This window comes from Colias philodice, chromosome 9 (genome assembly GCF_061535455.1).
Source record: "Colias philodice isolate Cphi_HAF_F1 chromosome 9, ilColPhil1 Martin Lab GWU primary, whole genome shotgun sequence".
Classification (NCBI taxonomy): Eukaryota; Metazoa; Arthropoda; class Insecta; order Lepidoptera; family Pieridae; genus Colias; species Colias philodice.
In genome coordinates this window covers 1,074,325-1,095,084 of record NC_143094.1, presented here as the reverse complement: position 1 = coordinate 1,095,084, position 20,760 = coordinate 1,074,325, and the positions used below count along the sequence as shown (strand labels likewise).

The 20,760-nt window shown below is 34.1% G+C and overlaps 1 protein-coding gene across 1 annotated transcript in view; it reads right to left on the bottom strand.

The window, feature by feature from the left end:
• The window catches only part of mmd (disintegrin and metalloproteinase domain-containing protein mind-meld), a gene marked incomplete at its 5' end in the record, with an annotated part of 164,051 nt that overhangs the window by 70,256 nt on the left and 73,035 nt on the right, over positions 1 to 20,760 (bottom strand). The window contains 2 exons of the mRNA XM_089698538.1: positions 6,002 to 6,148; positions 15,541 to 15,610. Coding sequence (XP_089554664.1) covers positions 6,002 to 6,148; positions 15,541 to 15,610 — 217 coding nt within the window. The remainder of the gene's footprint in view (positions 1 to 6,001; positions 6,149 to 15,540; positions 15,611 to 20,760) is intronic.

The window sequence follows — 20,760 nt, the reverse complement described above, 5'->3', positions numbered from 1 at the left end:
AGCACACACGAGGCCATAAATTGCACCACTTCTGAATATGCCATTCAATGCCACCTTCACCCTACCAAAACGCACACACAAAGTTGCAATATCCGACATAATAATAGACGTTAATAATTTGCATCCCATAAATCATCACAGTAATAATGTTCCACAAGCGACTGGAGATATGAATTTGCCTCTTTACAAAAGACATGCGGCCACAATGCATGTATAAATGACTATTATTTTAAGAGAAACCTCCAAGTCACATTAATCATGTGAAACGGAGTCGTGACTGGCGAAGTTTGTCTCTTACGTGACAACAAAGTTGCCGATGTATGATTAGCTACTGAGAACGGTTTTTTAGTTGGCTACGTCTGAGATAGGTAGAGTTGAGGCTAGAATATTGATCCTAATATTGGTTTTCTATGGAGGGTACATTGTCTATCGCGTATTATATTATAAGTTTCTTCTCTTTTCTATCTACTAAGACTATTATAATCAGTTTAAATCCCAATTACATTTAAATAATATCTATCATGCGGACTTCACAAATGGCCATCTCTTAGTTACTGGCCAGTACTTTATATTACTGGCTGTGGCTTGAACTTTTACCTCTATTTTAATACCAAATCGGTGCTTTGCTTTAGCCGTGATAGTGAATCAGATTGACAGACATTTTCCCATTTATGATATTAAGTACACATCATATAGCAAGCATGATAGCTAGAAAATGAATTAAATTTAAGTCAAGCAATTATATTGCTTATACTGAATAACATTTTCATACGAATTAAAAATAAAAACGCCTCCGAAACGTAAAGTTCGATAATAATTAATATTTACTTTGAAAATTTCTTATTAAGCTAACGTTGGAAGTTTAGAAATGTCTGTGTATTGTGAAAATTGTTCAAGATTAATTTTATATTATTAACTTTAACGAGGAATATTAAAGACTCTATCTGATGTCTTATTGTTCAAAATGAGTAAAATTCTCACCGATTTTGTTTTAGTTGCGTTTATAAAAATATACTTATTTTTACATTTAAGTTATTAAGAGATATTTTTTATTATAACATTCTGTTTTCGTAGTTGTTTGTTGAGAGATTATTTCAAGTTTTAATTAAAACTGTACCCAAATTAAGCAGAAAACTTAAACTTTAGTAAAAACTCTATCTACCGTTTACATGAGATTAAAATGAGTACAATTTAGCAGATAACACAATAAAACAAGTACGCGAGACACATAACTGTGAGAGAGCGTGTAGCGTTTTTGTCATTTTGTAATGTTACTGGAGTGCGTCAGAGAGCGTTTGAAGCACTCAAAAACTCATTACGTCACGATTACAGTTAATTACAAGTGAAGTGGATTGTAATTGCGTTTGAACGGTGCGTTGATTGAATTACACCGTCCTTGTCCTGATTATTTTGATTTAGTTGCTGTTGCCAGACTCTCGTTAGAGGGATCAGAGTAGTTGACATTTTGATGTTCTATAATATTAAGGTTCAACTATTCAAGATACTTTTGTTTAACCCATTGAGCCCCAAGCGGCCCGATCGGTCCCAGATACAATAGATTTTCTATTGTGTCTGTGGTTCCGGGGCCTGAGTTACTACAGGTAAAAGTATTTAGTATCCTTCTGGTTTTTCGGGTTGTCTGGAAGAAGTCGCTTACAGCGATAAGACCGCCCTCTGTACATATTATAACTTGTATCGCTCTTATTTTGTAATCTTGTATTTAGTGTGCAATAAAGAATTTTTCATTCATTCATTTAGTATAAATCAGTAGCGTGTGTGTAAAGGATAGCGTGCAAGCTGGCTAAATAGCAGTGATACTGAGCTGAGAAAAGCATTTCGTGTCGGTTTTAGCCGGCATTTCTACTTTTGTAAGGGTACAAATTACAAAGGACGCGTGTTTCGTAAATGCTCTATGCTTATACCGTGTTTCTTAGTTTTTGCATTTTATTTATCTTATTTCAAATAAATAATAAATATGCCACAAGCCTCCAGTGAGTTACTATGTTACTGGTATTTATTTTTCTAGGTAGCGTTGTCTATCTATATGTCGTGGCCATATCGTAGATTTGCTCATTTCATGAAATGGCCAACATAGTTTGATCAGATCGTTAAATCGTCAACGTTTCACGATTTGGTCATCGACATTTGGCCAGATCGTATAAAATATAGGTTAGGTTAGGTTAGGTTAGACTTTAATAAACAACGCACGAGCCGAGCGAGCAAAGCGAGCGTGCCGCGGCAGCGGCCGGCGAGTGCCAGAAGCGAATCGCTTTTTAAAAAAGAAACAAAAATGGTCGCATTTCGTGAAATGGCCATCCACGTTTGGCCAGATCGACGATCTGGCCAAATGTGGATGCCCAAATCGTGAAACGTTGACGATTTAACGATCTGGCCAAACTAAATTGGCCATTTCATGAAATGAGCAAATCTACGATATGACCACGACATATACATATAATAAATCTGTAGAAGGGTCAATTCTATACATTGAAAATATTGAAAAAATAAATAGCAGTGTTACTGGATCGATACCAAACCCAAATATGTGATTAAAAAAATTTTGTCTGTCTGTCTGTCTGTCTGTATGTGAAGGCATCACGTGAAAACTAACATTTCGATTTTGATGGAAATTGGTATAATTATACCTTATTATCCTGGGCATAAAATAGGATACTTTTTATCCCGGAAAATTACGTAGAAAAAAAATAAATCTTAATTTTTCTTAATTTTTGCGCGGACGGAGTCGCGGGCGGAAGCTAGTAATAAATAAAATGAATTGTATCATCTGTATCATATAAATGTTAAAAAAGAAACTATACTCGACATTGTAGGTTCTTTAATACGACGTATTCAATATACAGATATCGTATAAAATTTACGTCATGGATCTCACACATACGTATAAATTTCAGCGCAATCGAACCCCGGAAAGTGAGTCAATTTAACTTGTCAGATTTGATTATCTACAAACAGACTCCGGAATGGGGACGGTAAATAAATCTTTGTAAAATGCAAATAAAAAAATTAAATTCCGTTCTTGTATTTGATTTTACGTGAGTATTATAGAGTCCATATTTATTGAAAAATATTATTGAACGCCATTTAGACCCCATTTCAATTTCCCGATTCTTTCCATTCTCTGAAGATTCAAAATAACAGGTAGCAGTTAAATAATGACTTTTTATTTTCGACTAGCTGTGCTCCGCGGCTTACGATAGGAAGAAGAGTAGTTTCTGAGATTAGCGCGTTCAAACTAACAAACAAACTCTTCAGCTATAATATTAACACTAGAGCGCACGCGCGGGGGACATAGGTCACCCAGTGCTATATATTGCTAAATATTTTTTTAAACAATCGTGCTTGAGTGTTGTTGTCTCAGGTATTCCCCGACTACCAATCACCGGACATTTTAGCAGCGTGTCAGCTTCCTTGGTGCAACGAAGTGTACTCTGCGAAAATATAAAAGTACATGGGTGACGCATGTCCCCCGCGCGAGCGTTCTTGGAAGTTTTTGAAATCATACAATTACGAGTGAAAATCAAGTATACCGCTTTTATTTTTTACTGCTCTTATGATCAATTTATACTTTTAAGAAATTATTAATATATGGGTAACTATAATCGAAATAAAATACTCATATTCGAGTGCTAGGACATACTTATTTTTTATCCATACTAATATTATAAATGCGAAAGTAACTCTGTCTGTCTGTCTGTTACTCAATCACGCCTAAACTACTGAACCAATTTTTATGAAATTTGGTATGGAGATATTTTGATACCCGAGGAAGGACATAGGCTACTTTTTATCCCGGGAAAATGACGCAATCCCGGAAATCCCACGGGAGCGGGAACTATGCGGGTTTTCTTTGACTGCGCGAGCGAAGCCGCGGGTGGAAACCTAGTTGAAAATAAAATTTTATTGGATAAGAACAACTTATTCTTAAACTTTATAATTAGATGATTATTTTTACCAAATTTGTAGTTTCCAAAGTAAAAAAAAACTGATTGATCACAATAAGTAATAAATTAGTTACTTTTCACAGAGGTTTATGTTTAGCTCATAATTTAAGTAAAATGAGAAAATATTGATATTTTTTTTGTTTCATCACTTAAAAATAAAGTTGATTCATAAATAAGTACTTCGTTTACTTTTTTAACTACGATTTCTATGAAAAAAAACGTGCGTCGTATTGGGTGACATATGTGACCCACGCGTGCACTCAAGGAAAATTTTAGGCGCGAGCGCTCTAGTGTTAAGCATAGATTGTACAAGACGTATTTGTGTTTTGCAATTACTCTTTACATTATTTACAAAACTAAAAAAGTGTAAATTGTCGTAAAAGACGGTTAAATTCTACACAAATATTGTGTTTGGGCACCATTTTGTACACAAGTGAATTTATGAGGCTTTGTTTGATAAGGGAGGGATTATCAAGAATTTGACAAATACCGGTCTCTTGTGACTGATACGAAGTGGCCCGTGGGTTGATGTTATATAGCATTTGGACGTTAGTAGAAAAATATGCTGTGTCATATTATTATGTCTAGCGCTTATAATAAATTTAGATTTATAGTTCGCGATAAAAGAGGGTACATCGTTGATAACTGTATAATGGCGTTGAAAACTAGGAGCGAATATTATCGGACTATTTTTAGGAAGTGTGAGATTACTATCTGAATTATAATAGACGGATAGTTTTTCCATGATAACATTCTATATAGGCACTAGTAATAATGGCACAATAATGGTTTCTTAATTATCTTTTAATGTTATAGCAACTGTAGTTTCTCATAGAGATATGATTTACCATCCTTTGTCGTTACAGTGAAACTGTAAATAACGACAAAACTGAAAGTTAAAGCACAAAGTGAAATCCCCCTTGCTTCCCTCCTTCTCCCAACTTCTCAGATTCACAAGTTACAGCACTCATAAACGTTTAATGGTTCAAAGAAAAAAGTGTACGTAATTAAGACACTCTTAGTGACGACGTCTGCTAAACGACCCTTAAAAACCTGATTTATTATTATGAAAAATATATTTCTGGAGTATATAAAATTGAGTTGGATGTAATTGGTATGTTTTTATGTGAGAAACACGCTATCGTGCAATTTATTGGAGACTAATGATTTTTAAGTTGTGTTTTAGATTTATTACGCTCATGAAATACATTGTATCATAGTGACATTATTATTGAAGATTAAAAATGAACATTTTATTTATAAGTTGAATTCTTTCACTTGAAACTTACCGAAGGGTTATAATAACATTATAACAAGTAATGACTCTCTAATATTGAGCCAGAACATGTTTAAATATTATTAAATTAATAAGTCCCTATTAATGAAATAGCTATACACAAACTATAATCAATATAATGCCATATAACGTTTCAATCGTATGTATCAGCGTTATAATGGCCTAACATTACCGGCGTTTAATATTACATATTCAATTGCTAAAATTACCCGCATTACAATTTCATGAGTGCTTTGGCAGAGCGATCCAGTGACCGCAGGTATCGCCATTAATTAATTAGCAATAATGAAACGTGTCGCGGTCGAATCTACGGAATTGCGGACGTTTGCTGTTTTGTTTAGAATTCCAGTTGAACTGCAACATGGCATTTAATAAAATACACGCACTTTTTGGAAATATAGAAGCGTACTTATTTATTACTTATGTCTATGTAAACTTATACTTAAACTTACCTCAAACTTACTCCACATTTTCAAAAACAACTGATAATGTTAGTAGTATTTAGTAGCTAGTAAAGTTACGTATGTACTTATAAGTGACGACATAGACAAGATGCAAGATAAGATCTTTTAAACCCTTTACCATATTTAGTAGAAAAACATACCACTAACCGATATAATATCGTCGCCAAAGATGCTTGTATGGATAGCCCTTACCCTATATAAAATATATAAATATTAATACATGACGTAAAAGCAAGATGCCTTCTTTTTCAATAGTAAAAAAAAAACAAGCCACTGACCGAGAGATCGCCGCCGTAGAAGGGGTGTATCACGAAGGTCTCGTTTCCGATGTGGATAACCCCGGACACGCCGTTGCACGTGTGGAACGCGGCGGACGCGCCCGGGTAGTCCTTCACCGTGCCGTGGTAGTAGCAGTGCTCGATCTCCTGGATACAGTTCAGGTTTGTATGAAAAAGTTAAGAAAATGGAGGGTTAGAGATAACACAACAACCAGACGGTTAAGATATAACCAGACGGTTAGTAAAGCATGGGATAATAACGATTAAATAAATAATATGTAATCTCTTATACTGATAACAGTGGTGTGATAAATACCTGTACATATAGACATGTTTATTTTTCTTTTAGCATTTAACTCATTCTCAAACTCAAACATTTTTCATTAATTCACTTCTACTATGTACTAATACGATTACGATAATATAATTTATAATATCGCTTCTATAGAGAAGAAATTGGTAAGACAACCTACTGTTATAATATTGATGAAAGCGAGCTTGTGTATAATAACAGGGCGTAAGTAAATTATTACGTAATTTTGATTCACATGTAAATAAAAATTTAAATAAAGAATACATTAATGATTTTATCCCTTTGAATAAAATAAACATACTAAAGGAGGGATGTTTGTTATTCTAATCGCACCACATTTAGATATTGAATAAAGAATCCAGGGAAATAATTTCTTGCCTCGCAAGATATCCTAATTTGTCATTCAACAGTCGCTGTACGGAGGCTCCGTGTGGCCACGAAATGTGCGAGATGCTATTAATTATTCATTTATTAAGTGTATTTTCGTATAAATTAATGTATGTCTGGGTATTTCATAAAACTTATGGGCTTGTCCAAACGATTCAATATCTGATGATATAGAGAACGCTCGATATTATGAATTAGTCATATTATGGTTCTCCTACTTTCCTATTTGTGTCTTATTTTTATTCCCATTTTAGTAAGCAAAACTATAAAAATTATCGTTTTATCAACTGCTCTCAAATTTACAGCCAATCGGCATGGTAACCTATTAAAAACTCGAATTTCTATTACCCGAATCTTAAAACCCCGAAAACGGTTGTTAGAACTTTTAAAAGACAGATGTAATGAATGACAAATTTTCAAAATTCCTTTTTTAATTTCCCAGATGAATCAATTTCCAGATGCACCAAAACCAGATTTTTAAAAAGTATTTTTTTGTTTCCCGTATTCTCATAATACAGATATCATTATACCAGATTCTCAAAATACTTTTTTTTGTTTCCCATCGTACCATTTTCCAAATAAACTATTTCCAAATTTTCATAATCTTTTTATTTGGTTCCCATATAATCGTATAACAGATAAACTATTGCCAGATTTTCATAATCTTTTTATTTGATTTCCATACAATCGTGATTATACCTTTACTATCGACTGAAAATAAACATCACAACAACAACTCGCTATTGTTTTACTTGGCCATTACAGAAAGGTTAAAGTGTCAAATTCGACTCAGTAGGTTAGGTTAGGTTTGAACTGTGACACCCCATGCACGAGCCGAGCGAGCGAAGCGAGCGTGCCGCGGCAGCGGCCAGCGAGTGCCAGAACCGACTCGCTATTGTTTTACTTGCCCATTACAGAAAGGTTAAAGTGTTAAAATCTATTCAGAAGGTTAGGTTAGGTTCGTGCTGCGTCCCCCTAGAAAGATTACGTTTTGCTGGATATCGTTTATTTGAATTTCAAAAATCTGGACATTGTTTGCCTGTATATCAATTAACTGTATTTCAAAAATTTGTGTTTTAAAAATTTGGCTTTCGTGCATATGGATTACGGTCATCTGGATTTAGTGCATTTAGATTTCGTATGTCTGGAACTCATTCGTCTGGATTGTAAAACGTCGTATAAATAAAGAAATGGGCAAATGAAATTCGGAGTTGCGATTATATGGCAAACAAAACTTCGAAATTTTAAAATTCAGGGTTATGAAAAAATGTCCAAACGTTTTCTGGATTATGATATTCGGAATATTAAAATTCGAGATTAAGATAGGTAACCAATCGGCATGCACTTTTGCACATATTGCGATAAATAATACGTCTACCGTCGTTAGCTACTGTCATCCACTTACAAGTGACACTTAAATGAATCCTATGATTTGTCTCCCACTTCATGGCTCGATAGAAAGCCGCGGTTGCAATTACGTTGTTTCTTTTCACTCGCGAGCCAAAGGAACGGGACCGAATGAGCTTCTAAATCGAAAAGTCCCATTCATTCGCCGCTCAAAAGGATGCGAATATTGTGCTCGTAATACCATTTTGACATTTGTGTTTTTTTTCTCCGTTGTGTTGTGTAGTTATGTTGTTCTGAGCGAGTTGTGCTCGGCCTGCTTTAGCTTTTCGAGTACAATTTTGGTTGAGTTATTTTTTATTGTGTTCAAGTTTATTGTTTAGCTACGGATTATATAGGTAGATATTATATTCATACTAATATTATAAATGCGAAAGTAACTCTGTCTGTCTGTCTGTTACTCAATCACGCCTAAACTACTGAACCAATTTTTATGAAATTTGGTATGGAGATATTTTGATACCCGAGAAAGGACATACTAGGCTACTTTTTATCCCGGGAAAATGACGTAATCCCGGAAATCCCACGGGAACGGGAACTATGCGGGTTTTTCATTGACTGCGCGGGCGAAGCCGCGGGCGGAAACCTAGTAGACATATAGATAGACAGTTAAATAATACTTCATCGTGAACGAACGCACACAACAACAACATAGAGATGGTAGAGAACAGTTATTTGTTGTGTGTTTACTGCGAGACTATGATATAAAGAATTGTACTAAACAGTACATGGCATACTTTAGGCCATTACTATAAAATGGTCATCATACTTATACGCTCTGAAGGTTCTTAATAGTATGTCGGTATATAGCGCACAATACCTATATCTTCTTATATATAAAAATGAATCGCAAAATGTGTTGGTAAGCGCATAATTCGAGAACGGCTGAACCGATTTCGATAATTCTTTTTTTATTATATTCCATGAAGCCACCATGAACCATCCTCGTAGATTCTTATGTAGAGAAAACGTAAATATGTACCGCGGGCGAAGCCGGGGCGGACCGCTAGTAGTATATAATAATGAAATGATCAATGGCTATCATGGTTTAATTGCTGCTAGCATTTACCTATATCAATATGATTGATAATAATCAATTAAGCTTGTCAGTCAGATCTGTCGGTCTGGTAATTTGCAGCTATTCACGGGAGTTGATAGACTGATAGATCCAAGAACATAGAAAGCTATGAAGTGGTCATAATCTGTATTAGAACAAAAGTGGAATGGACTCGAATTTCTATATTAATTACTAGCCGCAAAATAAAAAAAAACCTTTATCATTAAGGAGTAATGCAGCTTTCTGTTGGTGAAAGAATTTTTTAAATCGGCCAAGTTGGTTTTGTGTATAAACATTAGGTATATACGTCAATCATCATTCTTATTAAAATAAAAGAAAACACCGCTAAGTCCTAAACATTGATTTAAATTTTCAACATACATATAATTCAACGTATTCAACAAAATTCAACAATATGAAAGGCTCTGAATACATAGAGTAGCCAACCCGTTCACAATCATCATTCAACAGCTCCGGCGAAGCCTTTACAATTAAATGCTTTCAGCCTTAAATACATGTAAGATTCATTATTCTCCTCACACTTATATAACACGAGAGCTCGCAACGAAAACCCTAACGCAATTTATTACAAGGTGGAATCTCCCTCGCGCGATAATGTTATTGCATTTGACATCTATTAATCCCGTCTTTAAATGAAGGGCGCGGTTTGGAGGCCGATTTTTACGCATGAATCTTTCCGCAGTCGCCTCCCCTACTATTTCTCACGAAAATTTAATTATAAGAGGCAACGTTGTACATTTCTTTTAGCGAAATTGCGACGTGGAATTAAGATGATAAAATTTTTTTTATCAACCATATATTTTTGGTGCGGGTGCATTTTTTTGAAATTTATTTGGGGGTTTGGATATCGATAGATTATTTTGGTGATGTTTTATTTGAAGGCTCTTGCTGAGCTGTTTGGTGACGCAAATGTACTTTCAGTTATACGTTACTTTTTATTTGCTTCTATTCAAACAAAGTTTTTACATGAAACTAGCACCTTCCTGAAATTACAATTTCTCCATAAAAGCTTGAATTATATTTCACGTTTTCATAATTTTTAATCTGATTTTTTGCTGGTAAGTGGTAAGACTATGTCATCGTTTACAGCACAGCCCCCCTAGTCAAGTGGATTTCTGTTAGCGTAGCGTTCAATAGAATAGACTACGAATGTATGAGATTGACGTAGGCTGTAGATAAACGTATCTACAGCCTACGTCAATCGGCAGCAGTTTTTACATAAGTTCCTACTGACATAAACGACTATGTCTAGCAAGTGTTGTGTCTTCTTAGCTTATTCATCCAACAATTGAAGACAATCTACTATCACGTTAAAATTAAATCTTAGTGAATTTCAAAATTCAATCAATCACATGTAATAGTTTATAGTTAGAATTTGAAGACGATATTTGTTAACTGACTTCATAAAACACATACTATTTACTAACATTTTACTACCTTATATTATAGTTCCCAACCTAAAACCATCTAGAAATTTCTTACGAATCGATGCATGGTGGTCGCGGCCAAATTGATAGGGAGCTTCCAAAGATACGAGGGGGTGAGAGGTGGAGCGGGGGAGGGGGGCAAGGAAATTCAAATTGGATTGGAGGAAGTTTAGATTGGTTTCAATTTTCTTGTCACCTTGTTTAATTTAGCCTCGCGACGTGTGCCGAGAAAAATTCGCAGCATCAATCTATTGGTAGTTGGCGCGTGGTTCTCGGTTTCTAGATTGTATTTGTAGCGGTTGAATGCAGCTACAGGTGGTCATAAAAATAGGGGGAAATTGTTCGGGCTTTGTTCTTGTATGCTTGTTATTGTTCAAATTGTAAAACTTATAGGAATTGTCTGTATGCTCTTCCCAATATTATTTATTTCTTTTTACTCGTATGTTACTACGAGACTTAATGCTGATATTAGTTTTTAAATTCTACGCACTATAAATTATCGCAAAGAAAATATTGTATTGGGAACGACTTTCTTTAGTATGGATGTGTCTACGCAATGTCTGTGAAATATATTTTCATTAATGCCAATACAGTTAACGCTACGAGTAACGAGTGTGTTATGTCTATAAATCTTTAAGCTTTATTTATATAACAACTCCCAACTAAAATTACCATTAGGTACTCTACAATTAATGTTCTTGTCAGGGTTCCATTGCAAATAAAAAAACTGACTTATTTCTGTCTTCTTCTTACACAACCGCATTTATTTTCACGTTTTGTGTAGCAAACATTAAACTAAAGGCAAACAGTAGGCTCACCCAAGCCCTTGTGTACGAAATATAAAAGAAAACAGTACGTTCAAAGCCGAGCCCTAAAATAGTCGTTGTAACGCGTTCAGCCGAAGACATTGTTGAAACCCGGGAGGTCAAGAAAATTGCGTGCGAGCGTTACTTCCAAATGATTTCCTTAAAGCAGCCGACGTTTATGACGGGACAACGACTTTGCATAGTTTTATACAATGTCTTTATATTGAGCATCTGTTTCATAGTTTTGAATTGACTTCACGGGAGGTAAGAAATATACAAATTATAGTTTTTTGATTACTATAACGTGTAATGTGGACATAGAACAGGTTCAGTATACGTTTTCACTGATTTATAATTACCATATAGACCAAAAACAGTCAAAATCAGATGATCAAACCGTTTCAGTCAGTCATTTTATGGTACGAATGTATTTGTTTTACATAAAATTTGTTATTTACAACTACACCATTAAGAAAGTTTTAGTACTGGTAGCTCTCCAGGAAATTTTCATGTAGATTTTAGAGAAATACTTAAAGAAATTGGCAATTGGTGTGAAATACGTCTGACCGTACAAGCACAGCGGGATCGCCGTCTAGAGTACTTAGGACGAGAAATGTACTTTGAAATTCAGATATATTTTAGCATATGTCTGTGAAAGTAAATCCATATAACAAAACATGACAATGTCACGCTTATCACTAACATAGTGTTAACAGTAGAAAGAAGTTATTCATTACAGTCTATATTAAAAATGCGATAATAATTCAGCCTATATGTATTGTTGCTTGTCTCGTTTGAATCGATGCATTTGGTACATAAACAAAGTCAAGTAGCTGTGCTACTAGACTATCTTGTCAAAAGACATGTTATTTTTTGTCTGGAAATTAAAACATCAAGTTTTATGAAATAGGTGTTGTAAATATCAACGGTAGTCATAAATTAAAACACTTTATGCGCACGGAATAGGCAGACTGCTGGTTACTGCTGGTTTGATATAGAAACCACAAAACTATAACCAATGTCAACTTATACCCGGAACTGCAATCTACAAACAATACTTCATATCGGTAATTGAACCGACCAATATCTGAATCCAGAACTTGATACAGCGCACATATTAAAATGGATCGCTCAGAATCATTCACCGAAAGTCCGAATGTTTCAGATTTTAATTGAGTTAGATAACGCTGTCTGTCAGATGAGACGGCTGACTCGGGCCGTTTATCGTCGAATGAATTCACGAAATCCGATAACTTTCCAATTGGTTTTCACTCCAATTAACATTATCAACAATAAATTCGGATGTACATTTATATTTATTTTAGTTTTGAACTTTTGAAGATTTGTTTTTATTTATTTATTTTTATTTATTTATTTATTTCATTAAGGATCACCAACATGACATACACTGATACATAGATAAAAGCATTAAAGTAATAACAATCGTAGACATAGTGCTGTCACAATTATAGGCAACCACCACTAACAATTAATATAACATTAAATCAAAGACACACAGTCTGCAGCTAGCTGCAGATTAGGTAAAAAGTATACATATACATAATACATAATTTACCTAATTTAGTTATGTGATGTGTGGAATAAGATGTTTAAATATTTGTGAATTGCTTTCATCAGTCTGCAATTTTCTGCATTATCCATGTTTGCTAATAAAAATACCTACTATTATTACCTACATTTTTATAGCTTTCGCATAGGTATCCCGTGTTTCTTATTTGATTCTATATCTAACTTCGAATATTAAAGTTTAAAGAAAAACATCACTCGAATAAATATAGAATACTAGCGGTCCGCCCCGGCTTCGCCCGTGGTACATATTTCGCAATAAAAAGTAGCCTATGTCCTTTCTCGGGTATCAAAATATTTCCATACCAAATTTCATGCAAATTGGTTCAGTAGTTTAGGCGTGATTGAGTAACAGACAGACAGACAGAGTTACTTTCGCATTTATAATATTAGTATGGATTTTCATAAAGCCTCTTATCTTCCCACATAGCTAGACATTCCTAAAATAACTGCAAAAGCAGACATCTTATACTACTGTCTGATTTTCTCTAATATTTCTTCTGATTTTATTCCCTTTAAGGTTGCCAAGAGTTCAAAACGTAAAGTCATCTAATTCGTTTGTTACAACGCAAAAATAACTCCAATTTCACTCCTTAAGCCCAGCTTATTACATTATCTATACTAATATTATAAAGCTGAAGAGTTTGTTTGTTTGTTTATTTGAACGCGCTATTCTCAGAAACTACTGGTCCGATTTGAAAAATTATTTCGGTGTTAGATAGCCCATTTATCGAGGAAGACTATAGGCTATATATCATCACGCTAAGACCAAGGAGCGGAGCAATGCGGGTGAAACCGCGCGGCCCAGCTAGTCGCGTATAAAATAATAGATGAATCTGCCCGACCGTTCAGTGGAAAGTTATAATTGCTCGAAGTTTTCAATTAAATAGACTTCTGCTTCGAATCCTCCCGGCTTGTTTATCACAACTGTCAAATTATATTTAATCGGTTCTGTCAAATTATATTGAATCGGTTTTCTTTGAATCGACAATGTTTAACTTGGGAGTCGATTGTTCTGATTAGTTCGTGCGTCTTGAAGAATCGAGTTTTGTTTCGTAGGGCTCATCTTTGCCAAAAGTGTTTGCGGGTTCTGAGGCTGACATTTTGGCTTTTTAGTCCGTGGTTAAAATAATTTTCTCTGAGTCCTTATTAAAAGTAGCTTATGACGATACTTGATTTATTTAAAACGAAAGCTTCAATTAATTCTCTATCTATAGCTCTCATTAGAAAACGAATTGAAGAAGTTATAATGACTCTCCAAACAATTTAATTAAGCGTTCGGCTCAGTTCGATTTCATCTTTAAAAAATACTACGAATTAAGAAAATAATTCTTCGTTTATGGAATCTTCACTGTAGTAGTTCTGAAATCCTTCATGAAAATATCAAAATATCAAAATAATGACGTCACACGGTACTAATACGATTAACGCATGCACAACTATATTCAGAGCGTAAATCAGCGACTTAACAGTACTTTAAGATTAATGTCTAGTTAGTTTATCGATTGCGAGGTAGTTAAAGTTAAGACAAATTGCAGTTGAAGCCGGCTTCGAGCGAGTTATCGTCTGTTATTTAGCACCAGTGTTGACGGTGTGTTTAGGTAAGTGTGCCTTTGCAATATTGTTCATGATATTGCTTTTTATGGACCATATCTAGCATATATAGTTTGTTTACATGATTTCCTGGATGTATTAATCATTATTTGTATATTAAAGGAGTATTGGGTTGTTCCTATAATATGTTATCTATCTTCTTCTTCTTCTTCTTATCCATACTAATATTATAAATGCGAAAGTAACTCTGTCTGTCTGTCTGTTACTCAATCACGCCTAAACTACTGAACCAATTTGCATGAAATTTGGTATGGAGATATTTTGATACCCGAGAAAGGACATAGGCTACCTTTTATTGCGAAATATGTACCACGGGCGAAGCCGGGGCGGACCGCTAGTTGATTAATAAAAATGATCAATTTTAAAGTCACGTTATGTTTGTTCTGCTTTTAATAGTGTTGTTGTTAAACTGAAGATGCCTTATAGGTGTTTGGCAGTTTTACAATTCTAGAAGTTTAGTTGAAAAATGAATGTTTGAGATTGAGTTAATTGCCTTGATATTACGTTTTATCGGATACTTACAGTTTGTTATTAATAAAGAAATTAACATATTTTTTTTTCTTGTTGTTGTCAATTACACTGTTAAATTATCGTGATATAATTTGTGTATATTATGCAACATCAAACATATATATAGGTACGCTCTTAGTTTGTTACTTTAAATTTTGATACTGCAAATTGATGTGTATAAAAAGTACTTTATTTCTTATATAATTTAGGGCCGATTTTCAATCCTTAGTTAAAACTTATTCATCGAATATCGTATTAAACAACCATTTTAAAAATGTGTTACTTGCCCACTTTTTGACAGTTTTTAGTTGACATCTGTATATTATTGTGTAATACTTTATTGGACAGGTAAGATTTAACAAAGGATTGAAAAATCAGCCCTAAATTGAGTATTAAGAAATGTTATAACTCACCGTTCTGATTTCACTTTCAGCACCATTTGGAAGATAAATAGTTTGCCGTAGATTAGGTGCAAGCAGTTGCCTGTGAACAAAAGAAATCCTCTTTAAATACCACTTTCAGTAACAAATATATATAACTAAATCAGGGTCTTCTTTACTACAATATGTAAATCATTTACCGCGTAAAGCCTATTTATCACTGACTTACAAGGGTCGCTTGAAATATGGAAACTAGACCTCTGGATATATTTAAACATTTTATTATACATACCATATTATGTATCCAAAAAACAGAGTTTCATAAGCTTATTTTTATATTATAACCGGTTGTCTGGAAGAAATCGCTATTTAGCGATAAGGCCGCCGTTTGTTACAATGTAACCTAGAATAAGTCTCAATTTGTAATTTTTAAGAGCAATAAAGTAATAAATAAATAAATAAATAAATAAATATAAGTGATGTGCCTACAATCTGGTGTTATTAAATATTATAATATTGAGGTTATACAGACAAAAATACAAATCATTTAAAATCACAATAATTTCACTTCTTCGTTCTCTTATTAGTATAGTTATACCACTCCTTCATAAAGATTCACAATACGCCTCTAAAATTAACATCACAAAATGATATCTACAAAATCAAAAAACCTAACATTTTACGAAAACCTTGTCAATAAAACATTAGAATAAGAAGAATATATTTCAGAGGGAAATTAGCATGCCGATCATAGGAAACCCTCGGTTATCTCCACGGAATTTCGCCGTAAACAAATTCCACCAATAAATTTATTTTTTTGGTACATCTTTGTGTGTCAAGATGTGAAATTTAAGCGATTCGGAGATAAAGTTACAGTGGTAACGTTGAGTATTTTGATACTTGATTAATCTTTTAAATCTAGTAATACATTCAGTCTTCACTTCCTTTTCAAAGAGGTAATGAGTAATTAACTCTACATATTCATAACTAGCTGTGCTCCGCGGTTTTACCCGCATTGCTCCGCTCCTGTTGGTCTTAGCGTGATCATATTATAGCCTATAGCCTTCCTCGATAAATGGGCTATCTAACACCGAAAGAATTTTTCAAATCGGACCAGTAGCCGAGACTAGCGCGTTCAAACAAACAAACAAAAAAACTCTTCAGATTTATAATTTAAGTATAGATTCTTAAAAATAACACTTCGAAACATCCACATACTACAAGTAATAACATAATAATATGTATCGCATTTTATACCCGATAGAAAGTCTTTTATTTCTAAAGAAAAAAAAAAGCCGCGATTCGTGCGCCTGATGTAAAAATTACAATTTTGTAATCATGAAATATAAATATTTAATATTATTGAACGGTAACAAATATGTTCGGAAAACGATAAGAAATAAAAATCGAATACCGCTAGATTCTTTAAATTGCGACAAAAAATAAAGGGACATATTTTGCATTCTCCGTTCTGCCCCGGGCTAGGTTAGGGCGGGATCTTCACGTTATATCGGAGATATCTTGTTCGCAATAATTTTGAGCGTCATCGTTTAATGCTTATCGAAAAGTATTAAAAATTCGAGGAAATATTCATTCCTTCTTTCGCAATATAGAATACTTGGGACCTAACTTTGATTTGAGAATTTTGCTTTAGGCTAGCGTAGTCAATTTAGCTTTTACTTTTACGTTATTATATTAAAATAGTAAATGATCATGTTTTTATATTTAATTTCTTGAAAGAAAGCTTATTAGAGTGCAGTATTTTATTTTTAGCCAATTTATAACCAACCAAATCATGTGGAAAATATAACGTATGCCTATTAGTTCATATAATCCTACTAATATTATAAATGCGAAAGTTTGTGAGGATGTGTGTGTGGGTGTGTTTGTTACTCTTTCACGCAAATACTACTGAACCGATTACAATGAAATTTAGCACACACATAGAGGGTAACTTGGATTAACACATAGAATAGGTTTTATCCCGGAAATCCCACGGGAACGGGAACTATGCGGGTTTTCCTTTGAAATCGCGGGCGAAGCCGCGGGCTGCTCTTTCACGCAAATACTACTGAACCGATAACAATGAAATTTAGCACACATATAGAGGGTAACTTGGATTAACACATAGAATAGGTTTTATCCCGGAAATCCCACGGGAACGGGAACTATGCGAGTTTTCCTTTGAAATCGCGGGCGAAGCCGCGGGCGGAAATCTAGTATTTGATATAAATTTCAGATGTCTTCATTTAAACACATGAAAAAATCTACTTACAAACTAAACAACGCACCAAATAAGTTATCAACGCTTAATTCTTCGCATTTGAATTCCGTAAAAACACGTTCCTAATTTCTCCTTTCTTAATTACTTTTACGTACTTATTTAAATTCAAAGGAGCATAATTAATGTAAATCTCACCATAATCACATGCTAAATGACTTTATTATACATGTACTCAAACAAGAACAAAACAAGTATTAGATGTTAGGAGGGACTTATATGAAAATTCGTCACGTATGAGTTTCTATTGTTTTAGTTATTGCATATAAGTAGGTATTTAATGGAGGAACAGGTTTATAATATAATTTAAATTGTGTTTATAATAAGTAGTTAAATAAATGATATTTTCTATTAAGTAGACAATTATTAAACGAATTGATGCAGCAAAATGTTTGGTTTAATTCGAGCCAAACTTGGGACATCTCAATGTCTAATCAAAAATGTTTGCACTGACTACGAAGCAGTCATTATTACAATGTTATTCATATATTTTTAGTACTATGTGATCTTTACCTTATAAACACAAGTAAATCTATGGATTTGATTGATTATAATTTTCTACAATATATTATCAATAGAATGTTATATAGTATAGTAATATAGTAAAGTGTAGTATGTAATATTTATGTCCATGAAATGCGGTATCATTTCCAATTTCGCAGGTCCGTAGGTATGCCTATACAAGTTAACAAGAATACAAGCAGATGAAGCAATTCATTAGGTAAGGCTACCCAACTTTCCGTTCATCTGTGGCTGATCTCTGGATTTCATTAACGGTATCTTTATTATTTACTAGGTTTCCGCCCGCGGTTTCGCCCGCGCAGTCAAAGAAAAACCAGCATAGTTCCCGTTCCCGTGGGACTTCCGGGATTGCGTCATTTTCCCGGGATAAAAAGTAGCCTCTGTCCTTTCTCGGGTATCAAAATATCTCCATACCAAATTTCATGAAAAATTGGTTCAGTAGTTTAGGCGTGATTGAGTAACAGACAGACAGAGTTACTTTCGCATTTATAATATTAAGTATGGATTAACTCACGACGAACTTTCCTCGAAATAAGGTATTGATTGAAGCACACTATGTGTCTCTTAATATTTCATTTGCAAGGAATTACAATTGGTTTTAAGGCATTGATGATTTTAAATTAATTGCATATCTACCTATAATTATAAATACTGTGCAACTTTGGTATACTTTTATTCTTCTCACAACAGCTTTTAAGTTCTTCTGTAGCATAATCTATCACGGTTGTTTGACAGGGAGCTTCGCAGATTGACCCACTTCAATATTCATATAACTTAACAATGAAATAAATTGGAATAAATCCTCCCTTTTATTGTACTCTACAAAATACAACATTAATAGGCTCCGTGATGAAGAGATAAAGTTGGCACGATAAACATTAAACGCTCCACATTTCGACAGTAATTTTTCATGTCAATTATAAAAACTTGGGCTATTTAAAGAAGAACAGGCGCACAATAAAACTAGTTAATTGACGGAAAGTTTGCTCGTGAATTTTATTACGTTTTAACTTTCGAATAATTTCGCCAAGAATCAGGTCAGGGTCCGAGATAAGCAGGGAAATGCGCCAATTGCTTTTGGGCTTCATTCGCAGATTTAAAGATTTCGGCTTGTGAGAGTGTAAAAAGTGCTGCGTCAGTGAGCTTTCTAAAAATACAATTGGATAAAATACTAATTCGTCGTATTATATGCTCGTGTAACTTTTAATTAGTTAATGATTGAACAGGATAACCTAAAAATAGCTTGATCAGTTGTTTATGGGCCTCTTTCGTTGGAAATCAAAGCTGTTTTCTGCAACGCACGTGAAGACTGTATTCTATAATATCTTTATAATATAAAGCTTAAGAGTTTCTTTGTTTGAATTCACTAATCTCGGGAACTACTGGTCCGATTTGAAAAATGTTTTCCTGAGCCTATTTATCGAGGAAGACTATTATAGACTATAATATATCATCTCGCTAAGTCCAACAGGAGCGGAGCACTGCGGGCAAAACCGCGGAGCACAGCTAGTCTTTAATAAGACCTTAAAAATTTAACGCCAATAAACAACTATAAACCATGATGTCTTTTATTATTTATATTTATTTATTTTACTTATTAGAAAAACAAAAATTCACATTTATTTAAAACAATTTTGCGATGCGAAACCTTACGAGGTTTGTAGCAACGCTCACAGTCGCATAAACACCGTTTGTTTTAAGCAAGGAAGACAAAAGATGTGACTACATAAACCGGTTCCTTATCTATTCATGACATACAAATACAGGGTGTTCATTACAATGTTGTTTTTAGCAGTATTGTTTCTGGTGTGCGAAAGTGATAGCATTTATAGACGACCTATATAGTAATTTTTCCATACTGAAAATACCTTTATGACATAGTACAGGTAACAAAAACACGCACGCTCGCGCAACATTTTCAATCCGTGTACGTATAAACAGAATGATTTCGTCGCAAACAAGATTACAGTTCACAGTTCACTAGACGCGTCAAATCAAACACGAAGCTGGCTCTCGCAAACAGCTCTTAAGTTCTTCCGAGCGAATGAACGAAAGGCGGGTAAACACCGTCCACGGGTCCGTGTCTAAACTTCTTGTTAACACGCGTTTTTGATTCTCTATTGTACCTATTATTTTGTATGGTTTGGTAATTATTTGCACCGAAAAATATAGTAGGTGATCAAAGGGGAGTTAAATATGAGTGTGATCAGATTTTTAACGGATTGAGGCAGATGATCAAAGGAGAGTTGTATAATGTACAGGACTGTAATTTTAATTATGCCTATATCAGAAAAAGGAAGTGATTCTTATTTGTAGCGATTTAACTTGAAAAGTACTAGACCTACTACCTACTCTCGTATGTGTCATTTTTGAACGTATTTTGAGTCTTTTATTCAGTATTGTTATATTTTATTACGCTTATTAAAATGTAGGTATGTTTCTCCAAACGG